This window comes from Adiantum capillus-veneris, chromosome 4 (assembly GCF_014529385.1).
Source record: "Adiantum capillus-veneris isolate H3 chromosome 4, ASM1452938v2, whole genome shotgun sequence".
In the NCBI taxonomy this organism is placed as follows: Eukaryota; Viridiplantae; Streptophyta; class Polypodiopsida; order Polypodiales; family Pteridaceae; genus Adiantum; species Adiantum capillus-veneris.
The window spans coordinates 160,559,096-160,572,273 of record NC_140934.1 but is presented as its reverse complement, the minus strand read 5'-3'; the positions used below and the strand labels follow the sequence as shown (position 1 = coordinate 160,572,273).

Sequence of the window (13,178 nt, the reverse complement as noted above, 5' to 3'; positions counted from 1 at the left end):
TCTTGGGGTTGTGGATTTTGTCGCACCTCACACCCATAGAAAAGCCCCCTAGTCTAGAAGTCATGTGGAGCATGTGTGTGCCTTTGTGAAGGCAAGAGGTATGTGTAAGCAAGCAACTTGTATGTGTGTGTGTGTAGCATGTGAAACATGCAAGGTGCATGTGACAAGCTAGCATATAAGCAGCTCTTTGTAATCTCTTTTGTGTGCAATAATCAACTTATTTGCATCTACTCTATCGTGCAATTGTCTCTATCATCATATAGTATTTTATGGTACTTCAGAGGAGATGCTGAGAGAGCTGGATGTTGCAGAGACAGGCCTATCCAGACTATCACAAGATGGAGAACACACTGAGTATGGACGACACTTGATAGACATGGGGACGGCGCATGGATTGGCCATCTTGAATGGCCTACAGAGATTTCCCGCTTCAAGGGGTTTTACATGCTTTCCACACAGACATGGAGCCAGCACAGTGGACTATGTCATGGCACAGCTGGGCCTCATCTCTAGTATCCAGGATCTCACGGTTGGACCTAGACCTGGTGGTGTGGCAGTGGATCATGCTCTTGTGTCAATGACCATCTCTTTTCAGTTTAGTGTAGCACACGGGCTACGGACAGCAGCCCCTACTCGCTACACCTTCACGCGGGAGACAGACTCTGTATACATAGATGGCATCTACAGACGCCTATGCACAGAGGAGCCAGGGCGACCTCTGGAGGAGCTTACTACTATATTGACACAGACACTACATGATGCAGTAGCAGAGGCATACCCACATACCCAACCTGAGCAGAGACGCCGCTCGGGGAGCATGCCCCAGAATAGTTGGTATGATGAAGAATGCCGGGACACTAGAGCTAGACTTCAGAGGGAGGTGCTTTTGGGGGACATCACTCACAGACAGTCACAGATTGACTTCCGACGCCTAGTGGGGCGGAAGAAGAGGGCATTTTTGGCTCGGCTAGAGCAGGATCTATATCAGCTGTTCTTGAGTCAGGACTCACGTGAGGCAAGGCGCCTCTTTCAAGAGCACCCCCCCCCCCCGGCCATCACTTCTATAGAGGAGTGGGGCCAGTACACATCATCTCTGTACAAAGTTCCTGAGCAGCCCCCCCTTCCCGCCCCTCCCGATCCATGCCCACACACATGTGCTTTTCTCACCGCGGAGATGGTGAGGAAGGCCATTGACAGGATGAGGACTGGGAGAGCATACGATCATGATGGTTTAGTGGCTGAGCACTTCACGCATGCCAGAGATCTACTAGCAGAGCTTCTAACAGTGATGTTTAACCGTGCCATGTGTGAGGGCTTGCCGGATACTTGGAGCCTATCTACTATTGTACGTATCTTCAAGTCGGGAGACCCTATGGAGGCTAGGAATTATCGCACTCTCATGATTGGACACACATTGGCACGGTTGTACGCATCTATTCTTGAGCAGCAGCTGAGTAGATGGGCAGAGAGGGAGGGGATATGCGCAGCCGGGCAGGCAGGGTTCAGGAGGGGTTTTTCTACTCTTGACCATATCTTGACACTCAGAGCCATCATTGAGGAGGGTAGATCGCATGTGAGACGGATCTATTGTAGCTTTGTGGATTTCCGCAAAGCATTTGACACAGTGCCTAGAGCTAGATTAATGCGCAGATTACAACAGATGGGAGTACCCACAGAGCTCATTTGGGGGGTCATGGCATTATACTGGTCAGTAGTGGGGTAGGTACGCACCTCAGAGGGTCTATCCACACCGATTCACTCCACTATTGGGGTGAAGCAGGGCTGCTCACTCTCTCCTACTCTATTTGGTATGTATGTTGATGAGGTTTCTGACTACATTGAGAGAGATGGTGATAGAGGTGCACAGCTGGCAGGGACATGGATTCCATTATTGTTATATGCTGATGATATTGTGTTGATCTCCGACTCTCCGGAGGGGATGCAACGTCACTTGGATGCTTTGAATAGGTTTGCTCAGGAAAGTGGTTTGTCCGTCAACCTTGGTAAAACCAAGGTCATGGTATTTAGTACCACCAGAGTGTCTCTTTGACACTCTGGTGGCTTCTGCATTGCTTTATGGAGCTGAGATTTGGGGACCTTCATTAGATCATCACGAGAGGACAGGCCGCAGTGATGGATGGGGGGACATGGAGAAGCCTCTGGTCTCTATGATCTCGCGGCTCATTAGAGCCAAGGCCTCAGTACCAGGTGCTATTGTTCGAGCTGCCCCCCCACTAGTGGTTGAGGCGCTCACCAGATCGGTCTCCTTCATACACCGCATGTGGGAACTTCCCAGAGATAGATATGCCCGCCTTGCACATGAGTCCTCTCGACAGTTAGCCATGCAGGGAGATACAACATGCTGGTATGGGGAGATGACATCATGGTTTCAGGCGCATCTAGTGAGTAGTGGAAGGGAGGCCTCCCTTCCAGTACTCACTAGATGCACCCTCTCTGACTCTTACAGAGTCCGAGATCACCGGGCTCATCCGCCAGGACTTGACTCAGCTAGACACCAAGAGGACATGGATACAACCAGCACAGGAGCTGGGCACGAAGATGGATTTCTACAGAGAGCATCTCCTCCAGCTTACGGTTGATGGTTTTGTGACGAAGCCCAGATACATGGACACCCACTTGTCTCATGGGATACGATGCGCTATCGGCCAGATACGTACATCTGCACTCCAGCTGCGGATCGAGACTGGGAGATAAATCGGAGTACTAGCAGAGGCTAGGACATGCCCCTTGTGTGATGTCGAGCCTGAGACAGAGTTGCACTACACATGCCACTGCCTCGTCTACTACGAGATACAAGGCCGCCTCCATTGCTTGTTCAGAGAGGGCTTTGGACTATTCTCCAGAGTCATGGAGTACGAGGATCAGAGATGCTTGGGTTTGTTTTTGCTCGTGCTACGCAGACACAGAGAGAGCCTGTTGAGAGGAGAGGCTAGCCAGTCCCAGAGACAGATCACAGATTTCTTTAGAGCTGCCACTGGACACCCGGAGGAGTTATTACCACAGCAAAGCTCGTCGTCTCACACCAGAGGCACACTGATCGACCGAGCGACTGAGCTGGGAAGATCCAGACGCCCACGACTGCGGAGGACTACACAGCATCGGCGGAGGCTGCATGAGAGGATTCGGATCACTTTGGCTCGACATGCACGACGCCCGGTCAGACTACTGATCATGGAGGAGATTGATGAGATCCGCCAGCGACCGATGCCGGATCTGTTGTGATCTAGCTATCCCAGCTAGTTGCTTAGTTCACACCTAGTAGTTTAGGATTCCATAGTATTTTATTGTGACATTTGTCATTTCATTTTTGTCATACTCTGACTTTGTATCAGATCCACCACATTGTAACTTTCTGGTCTCATAGATCACTTTGGCCTTTTGAAGACGTTAATATAACATTTCATTTCATTTCATTTCTCTCTCAAGCTCTACACTAACCTATCCAATCATGCCATTACCATGAATGGCACACTAATCTACCCCCCTTAAATCTACAGGTGGTAACAGAGCCGACGGTTCATACCTAGGCGTATAAATCTATTCATTTGATCAATGCCAATAAGCTTAATAGATTGCATTAGCATCCTCTCATAAAACTCCTAATGACAAGCGCTTAATCAAGCTTGGGCAAGTCATTGGAAAGACCGATTGGCCACTACCCTTCTTGGTTAATGAAATTGCGACTAGTGCAAAAAATCAGGATTTGTTTTGTCTTGCATTAGCTTCATTTCACGCTAATAAAGCTCGATTTTGAGCCAATTTAATATGCTAGTAGTAGGCCATTTCATCCATATTTTGCAATTTTTCGCAAGCATATGTTATCTATCTAGCTTTCATTTGCTCTTGCAATTTGTGTGTGCTACAACCTTGTCACGAGGTTTTCATAGAGCTCCTAAGCCCCGCAGTCAGACTTCATTTGATCTTCTATCATATTGATTACTCTCGAGTAATTTTTTGACTCAGTTCGATAGCTTGTGCAACAGCTGAAGAAAGTGTGTGTGTGTGTGTGTGTGAAACTTTGAGTATTTAATGCTCGTACTATTTTGGGGGGTTATAAGTCCAAGTTTTAAGGTGGTTTTGCAAGACCAGGTGAGAAGGCCCCCCTTTTGGAGCCAAAGGCAAGTCAAAGAGGTATCATTGCTCGCGTCGCGTTGCTTTCATCAAGGATTCAACATTTGCCCTTGTTAGTATTGCGGATGGGGCTTGCTGTAGTGCATCACTGCTCTGCCAACATCACTTGCCACTCGGCATCATCTAGTGACTATTCATCGGCTTCGCTACACAACCAGTGGTCCAATGCTCGTCATCAACACGCTACCCTCGGCTGCTCATGCTCTCACACACACTAGCCTAATCCATTGGTTGTCGAATTATTTGGCTGTCAAACACTACGAGTTGCTCTGGAGGCGGCATCGGGCACCACCCTACCAAGATTGGAGCTCACCGACCTGCAAGCTGCAATCACTTGCTGCTGTCTACTCAGGCTCACATTCACCTTGATACTAAAGCTAAACAGCGTGCTGAAACTGCAAATCCAGCATCCCTAGCGGTTTGCTCCAATTAAAGGCTACCTGTAACCTCTGCACTGCATTGACTTTTACTGATTTGATGCTACTTGCACTGAGTCTCTTACGTGAGCCCGCTCAGTGTTTGCGGCCTTTGCCCGGCTCTCAAGCTGCCCCATATCTGCTACAACTGCTATTCATCTTCTCAGCCCTTGTGCACTCTGGCGGCATTTCCAACTGTTAAATGTGCTCTTCGCTGCGTGCCCTTGTTTGCTTTCTTCTGTCACTACCGGCCCGTCAGCCTGGCGATTCTCAGCCATAACCACTTCACCTCCAGACTCTTGAGTCGCCGTCCTGGTCCCAGCTCACTTTCACGCGCCTGATTATCCTTAAGGCAGAGTTACCGGGGAACGCCCCCTAGCCCCCGTTCCGGCGTTCCGGGGGGCAATTCCCTTCCCGAACGTTCGGAAACGTCCCGGAACATCTGACGTTCCAGGTGGCCAGTGCAAACCGGAATGGCCGTTCCGGAACGTTCCGGAACGCCCCCGGAATGTTCCAGAATGCCCTTGGAACGGCCAACGGCTACAAACAAATTTGGCAAAAATTGGAAAAATTGAAGTAAATGTTTGGGCTTCTTTTTGAAGTGTGCAAGGCCTCAAGGACTCATAAAATGCACCCCCCTCCCCCTTTCTCTCCACAAGCTAATCCTCAAGGGTCAAGCTCTCTCCCTCTCACACTCTCAAGATCTCTCCCTCTCAAGACTCACTCTCTCAAGGCTCAAGGCTTCAAGCCTTCAAGCTCTCTTCCTCTCCCTCCCACTCTCTCAAATCTCTCCCTCTCCCTCTCTCTCCCTCTCACTCTCTCAAGCTCTCTCTCTCTCTCTCTCTCTCTCTCTCTCTCTCTCTCATCTTCATCTAGTCATAGCAAGGTTGAATGGTCTTCAAAACGAGTTTTTTGTGAGTATTAGAGTCAAAGCACTCTAATACTCCTTGTATTTAAACACAAGGAGCTAAAAAATGCACTATTTTGGTGTTTTTTAACCTCCCGTTCCGCGCCGTTCCCGTTCCGGACCCCTAGCCGTTCCCCCGTTCCGCGGGGATCCCGTCGCCGTTCCCGTCCGCGTTCCGGGTAACTATGCCTTAAGCTCAAAAAGCCTCGTAAGGCACTATTCACACACTGATCAGGCTCCATCCACAAGCTTCCTTTTTTTATGCAGTATCCTGTTTTTAACTTTACCCTCGAAGTCTAAGATGCCAGCTCATTTATCCCTAAACTCTCAACAAGCGTTGTTCCTGCTGCCTTATTTTAAGGGTTTCATAAGCCATTACTCTCACGAGCCTCAGAAATGCTCAATAGCTCCAAACCCTTTAAGGTTAAATTCTCTTCCCATGATGGTGCTCCCCAAAAGGTAAAACCAAGCTTCATCCATGCTATGTAAGCTTGTGTTTCTAACGCCAAAAGTGATTTGCACGCATTGTGCGCATTTTTAGATGTGGCTTTTTCCAACACGGATCATTAAGCCTTTAGCATTGAAAATGTATGTCTATATCTGCGATTCTGCACTTGTGGCTGTTGTGAGAGGACTAGACACTCCTGTCAATTTGACTATAAGACCTTCGTCAAGGGCAAATTATGGCACGTTGATAACACGTTCATGGCACCTTTGACAACTTTAAAATATATGCTATGCCTCTCGTAAAGGCATCAAACCCACATTTCAAGCCACAACAATTTATGAGTCAACCAACATCAAAGCAACATCAAGCAACAAACATCATCAACAACAAGGGCACAACATTGACAATAATCAACCGACATGGCAAAGACAACAATTGTGGTTTTGTGCGGGGGATAAAATCCTCCAACCGACAAAATAACCTTTGTGTATATGTGAAGTGCTCAGTTTGTGTATTCCTCATACTCTCATTTGTGTTGTAGGGGAGGATTTGTGTGATCTCACCTTGTGTTTGGGGGATTTTGTGTTCCAAAACCTATTTTGTGTTCTAGGGGAGGTTTGTGTGCCTACATCTTCTCTGTCAAATTGTGTATGTATCTCTAGTGTGTTTTGAGGGGGAGGGTGTTTTGTGTGAGTGCTACACTACAAAACCTGCAAGGGGAGGGTTCTTTGGGTTGTGGATTTTGTTGCACATCACACCATCGAAAAGCCCCCTAGGCTAGAGGTCATGTGGAGCATGTGTTCCTTTATGAAGGCAAGAGGTATGCGTAAGCAAGTAACTTGTGTGTGTGTGTGTGTGTAGCATGTGCAACAAGCAAGGTGCATGTGACAAGCTAGCATATAAGCAGCTCTTTGTAATCTCTTTTGTGTACAATTATCACTAATCACCTTATTTTGCATCTACTCTATTATGCAATTGTCTTTCTCTCAAGCTCTACACTAAGCTATCCAAGCATGCCATTACCATGAATGGCACACTAATCTACCCCCTTAACTCTACACAGCATAAGCACATTGACACGAATGAACGATACGATGATTTAAAAGAGTCTCTCGTTCTCGAGGAATATACTCAGTTTGGATATCTTTCAGAAAAATTTCTTTGATAGGGAAACGCAGTGTCAATTTTACCTAGTTTTTCTATAAGATGGCTAACATGAAATATTGGATACACAATAACATGCGAGGGAAGAGCCAATTTATATGCAACATGGCCTGTTGTTTGTGTGATCTAGAATGGGCCACAAAATCTAGCTTTTGTTCAAAGCCTCTTTTGATTAGCATAAGTAGTAACTAGGTCAAGAACTGGCCCTACGATATGTGGAGCCAATGCGAGCATTTCTTGCATGTCATGCAAGAAATCACGAGCTTGAGGACCTTTGACTTTTTCTAAGTCAACAACAATATGGGGTTTAGGCTCAAATCCATACATCAACATGAAGGGGCTAAATCCAATCGTAGAATGCTTGCCTACTATTATAGTAAAACTCTAAGTGCGGAAGATAATCTTCCCAATCACACTACGTATGACAAGTATGGGCCTCAACATGTCTTCCAACGTTCTTGATTTATCCCTCCAGTTTGCCTATCGGAGTCGAAGTGATCTTCCAACTTTTTTGATTTATCCCTCCAGTTTGCCTATCGGATTCGAGGTGACCAGAGGATGACTTAGTGAACTTTGTCTAAAGGTGAGCAAACATATCTTGCCAAAATTGTCGAGTGCACTTTGTACCCTGATCATTGACAATATCCTTGGGCAAAGCTTGCAACTTATAAAGCTGATCGCAAATGAAACTGTTAACTCATGGCTTTTTATTCTCGATTTGGTTGGTATAAATTTCACCATTTTTGTGAGTCTTATCAATCAAAACCCAAATGGCATCGTATGCCAATGAAAAGATGTCTCCAAGGTGGATTGTGGTTTATTTGAATATAGCCGAAGACTCGTAGACTACGCAAGCTGGGAAGCGTTATAAGCTTTCAACATGGTTTTGTATTCCCTTTGTGATCCCAAAAAGGATAAATCCAGCTGCCTATAAGTTAGCTCTTCCTTCGGATGCCACTGTGGCATGTGCATCCAGTATTTCGTGGCAGTCACCTTCAAGAAAATTAGAGAAGCGGATAGCGTTGTGCCTATTCAGGAGAATGTTCCTCGTTTGTTGATTCTACTCTGTCCATTTTATCTCCATTCTGGCGCCTCTTTCTCACCTATTTAAGGGAACAAAAATTATGATGAAGTCAATCCTGTTATGCCTGTTTAGGAGAACGTTCCTTGTTTTTTCATTCTCCTCTGTGCCGTTCATATCCATTTGCCGGCTCTTTTCTCACCTATTCAAGGGCAGCAAGGGGGGGACTAGAGAAGGCAGAGAGAGAACAGGGCAGGGTGCTGATAGTACTCCCTCTAGTTAGAAGTGATAGACAAGAGATCTTCTGCTGCCGATCTTCTTTAAGCTGTCAGATTTGAGCCACGTGGTGATGTTCAGCCATGTTCTTTGCGACACTCTGCTGCTCATATCCTGTTTTCTATCTTAGAGACATCGAGGCTGGTGCCGACAGTTGTGGGAGACTCTCCTGCATGGTAATAGTGTCTTATCACAAAATAAAGCAAGCTAGCTTAGTTTTAAAACTAGAAGAAATGTGAATTGTGACCAGGTCTTGTGCAAAAGAAAGTACATTGATGTTATAGCATGCTGTTAACACAGAGAATAAGTAAGAAGGCAAAGGAGGTTTAGGGGACCTAAACATTTTGATGATTGGTTACAAACTTATTCTGATTGTATTATGGTTATATGAGCCGGGAGATTGACTTCAGATTTTTGCAGCTGCAGCTGAATCCAAGCAGCAACACATCAGTAAGGTATGTTTCACCAAAGTTAGGAGCAAGGTTTGGGCCTTTTTTAATTTTCTTTCACCTTTTTAAAAAAAAAACATGGTTAAATTTGTTTTTGTTTCGGTCACAATAGACAAACACTAATCATCAAACTGTTGATTGACTGATGTAGGCAGTGACGCTTTTTGTTTTGGCCTTATTCCTTCTTGTAGCTGCTTTATAATGCTATGAAGGAATGCTTTTTTTTTGGAGAGAGAAATGAAATGAAATGTGTGTGTGAGAGAGAGAGAGAGAGAGAGAGAGAGAGAGAGAGAGAGAGAGAGAGAGAGAGAGAGAGAGAGAGAGAGAGAGAGAGAGAGAGAGAGAGAGAGAGAGAGAGAGAGATGAAATGAAATGAATTGTTATATTAACATCTTCAAAAGGCCAAAGTGACCTATGAGACCAGAAAGTTACAATGCGGTGTATCTGATACAAAGTCAGATTAACAAAATAAATTAAACTAGGATAACAAAATATAAATAGTGCGGGACCCTAAACTAAGCAGTACAATGTGAAGACAATATGGGAGGGGAGTAGAGATCCATCTTCATCTGCACTCTGGACGACGAAAGAGTATGGCTTGAATCCTTTGCTGTAGCCTCCTTCGAAATTGTGTAGCTCCTCTTCTCCATCGGGGTTGTCTAGATCTCCCTAGCTCCAATGCTCGGTCTATGAGAATGCCAGTAGTGCTGGTAGACCTCTCCACCGTTGGCTGCTCCTCTGTCTGTTCTTTTGGGTGTACAATATCTAGTGTAAAGAAATCTGTGATCTGTCTCTGGGGATGTCCCTCAGTAAAGTTTCTCTATGCCTATGTAACTCAAGTAGATATAGCCCAGAACATCTTTGATCCTCATAACTCATGACCCTGGATAGAGGCCCAAAACCTTCTCTGAATAGACAATGAAAACGGCCTCGTATCTCATAGTACACTGTGCAATGACATATGTAATGTACTTCTGTCTCTGGTTCTAGATGGCATAAGCGGCATATCCTGCTATCTACTGGTGTCCCTCTGAATCTGCTAGTCTCAATCTCGAGCTGAGGTGAGGACGTGCGTACTTGGCCACAAACCCATCCCCCGTGAGGTGGAGAAGATGCTCTCTATAGAAAGCCATCTTCATGCCCAACTCCTGTAACGGCTCTATCCATGTCCTCCTCGTGTCCAGTTGGATGAGATCCTGACGAATGAGTCTATTTATCTCTACCCGTGTCAGAGACCTCAAGGGTGCCTGTAGAGAGTATTGAAAAGGAGGCAACCTGTCCATGGTGAAACCATGTGTCTGAAACCATGATGCCATCTGTGCATACCAGTATGATGTATCCCCATTGAGAGCTAATTGTCTGGAGGACTCTAGAGCCACCCTGGCATATCTGTCTCTGGTAGTATCCCACAGACTGTGTACAAAGGAGACTGATCTGTTAAGCGCCTCAATCTCCATAGGGGGGGCAGCTAATTCCGCTCAAATGATATCATGCGGTACGGAAACCTTGGCTCTAATCAGTCGAGAGATCATAGATACTAGGGGCTTCTCCATACGCCTCCAACCATCCTGGCCTATAGAAGGTCCCCAAACCTGCACCCCATATAACAAAGTAGAGGCAACCAAAGTATCAAAGAGAATAACTTTGTCCTAGGTTCCTGGAACTGAACCTGCGAACACATCCTCTCCATTCCTCCCAGAGCTGCACCAGCTCTAGTTAGTCTAGTCTCTGCTTCTCTTCTCAAAGAAAATCTCGGCCGAGTAAAGACTACCCCCAGGTAGCCCTCTCCATTCCTCCTAGAGCTGCACCAGCTCTAGTTAGTCTAGTCTCTGCTTCTCTTCTCAAAGAAAATCTCGGCCGAGTAAAGACTACCCCTTGGTAGGTGTATGCTTTTGTATACTCCACAATCTCCTGACCATATTTGAAAGTAGGTACTGATCTCCTGACCCATTGCGGTGTGGTGTTAAACACTATAACCTTGGTTTTACCTAGGTTTACACACAGTCCACTATCCTCTGCAAAACTGCGTAGTGCATCCAAATGTCGTTGCATACCTTCTGTTGAGTCAGATATCAGCACAATATCATCAGCATATAGCAACAATGGGATCCACGTCCCTGCCAGCTGGGCACCCCTGTCAATGTAATCGGACACCTCATCAACATACATACCAAATAGAGTAGGAGACAATGGGCATCCCTGTTTCACTCCAATAGTAGAGTGAACTAAATCAGATACCCCTTCCGGAGTGCGTACCTGTTTTGGGTCTCAGCCCTCAAACAGGAGAACCCAAACGCCGAGATACGGACACTCAAAAAAGAAGTCTCTGCCCTTAAACAGGAGCTTGCGGATAGAGTAAGCAGTGGACTAGAGGAAGGCGAATTTCAGCCCTCGGTAATGGATGAAATCAAGGAAATCAAGGAACAGGTTAGGATGATCATAGAGGAAGAGAAACTGAGTGTGGCAAAGACATCTTCATGGAGAGAGAGAGAGAGAGAGAGAGAGAGAGAGAGAGAGAGAGAGAGAGAGAGAGAGAGAGAGAGAGAGAGAGAGAGAGAGAGAGAGAGAGAGAGAGAGAGATGAAATGTAATATTAACGTCTTCCAAAGGCCAAAATGACCTATGAGACCAAAAGGTTACATGTGGTGAATCTAATACCAGGTCTGGGTACAAACTACAAAGAACTGAAAAGAAAATAGTGGGAAGGGGTGGGGTCAAAGCTGATACAAGGGGAATACAAAGGGTGAATTGATACAATGGAGCTCTCTGACAGTCGAGGCATCATATACATATAGATCAGTATCCAAAAGGCTAGATAGATTCAATATCCTCCAAGGTAGGCACTCTGTCAGGACGGCTCCTATGTCGCTCCAGTATGGTATGGATCCTCAGTATGGTATGGATCCTCTGTCGCAGTTTGTGTCGATGTCGAGAGGGCCCCCTCATCCGTGGGCGACGGGACCGCCCTAACTCAATTGCCCGATCAAGCAGTATGTCTATGGTGCCTCTGGTGTTGTTATGCTGTTGGGGCTCCTTGGACTCCTCTGTCTGTGATTGAAAGAAATCTATAATCTTCCTTTGTTGTTGGATCTCTCTCATTGTGCCCCTCTTTAAGAGGTCCTCTCTGTGTTTGCGAATCTCTAGTAAGTATAATCCGAGGCATTTCTGTTCCTGGTATCTCATGACTCTAGAAAGTGGCCCAAAACCCTCTCTGAATAGACATTGAAAGCGGCCTAGTATCTCTTAGTATACTGGGCAGTGACATATGTAATGTAGCTCTGTCTCTGGCTCTATCTAGCACACCTTACAAATCCTGGACTCAGCGGGTACTCCTCTAAATGTGCCTGTCTTGATCTCTAGTTGATGTGAGGATGTGCGTATCTGACCAATTGCACATCGTATCCCATGGGATAGATGAGTGTCCATGATCACAAAACCATCCTCCGTGAGTTGGAGAAGATGCTCTCTATAGAAAGTCATCTTCGTACCTAGCTCATGTGTAGGTTGTATCCATGTCCTCTTCGTATCTAGCTGAATCAAGTCCTGTCTGATGAGCTTGGTAATTTCTGCCCTGGTGAGGGAGATGGAGGGTGCATCGAGAGAGTATTGAAATGGGGGTAGCCGATCCATACTAAAGCCATGTAACTGAAACCAAGATGCCATCTTTGCATACCAACATGATCTATCTCCGTGCAATGCCAGCTGTCGCGAAGACTCTAGTGCTAATCGAGCATACCCGTCTGTAGGGAGAGCCCAAGTGCTATGCATAAATGAAACTGATCGAGTGAGTGCCTCCACTACCAATGGAGGAGCAGCGAGCTCCGCCCTAATAATATCATGTGGTATTGAGGCCTTGGCCCTAATCATCCGAGAAATCATAGACACCAAGGGCTTCTCCATACATCTCCATCCATCAGTACTGCCAGCTCTGCTATGATGATCATTTGAGGGGCCCCATGTCTCCACTCCGTACAACATGGCCGAAGTGACCAAAGTGTCAAAGAGCCAAAGCTTTGTCCGAGGTTCCTGGAATTGAACCTGTGAACATATCCTCTTAAGTCTCCCCAATGTTGGATAGGCTCTGGTCAATCGCGTATCTGCTGCACGCTTCAGGGAAAATACTGGACCACCGAAAACCGCCCCAAGTGTATGTGCATACTCCACAGTCTCTCGACCATATGTAAAAGTGGGGGCGGACCTCCTTACCCATTGCGCCGTGTTGTTAAACACCATTACCTTGGTCTTACCAAGGTTCACAGACAATCCATTGTCCCGTGCAAATACATGCAATGCATCCAAATGATGTTGCATCCCCTCTGGAGAATCTGAGATCAGCACAATATCAT

At 46.2% G+C, this 13,178-nt stretch overlaps 1 protein-coding gene across 7 annotated transcripts in view; it reads left to right on the top strand.

Annotated features, from left to right (window-relative positions):
• LOC147460250 (sister chromatid cohesion protein PDS5 homolog A-like) overlaps nucleotides 1–13,178 on the top strand; it is a 189,986-nt gene that overhangs the window by 151,733 nt on the left and 25,075 nt on the right. For 6 of the 7 annotated variants that reach the window (XR_015187952.1, XM_086511335.1, XM_086511336.1 and 3 more), the window contains one exon: nucleotides 8,805–8,839. Coding sequence is in view for 6 of the 7 variants with exons in the window: in XM_086511335.1 (XP_086367461.1) it covers nucleotides 8,805–8,839 (35 nt within the window). In the remaining variant the exon portion in view is untranslated. The remainder of the gene's footprint in view (nucleotides 1–8,804; nucleotides 8,840–13,178) is intronic. The other variant, XM_086511334.1, reaches the window with a different exon arrangement.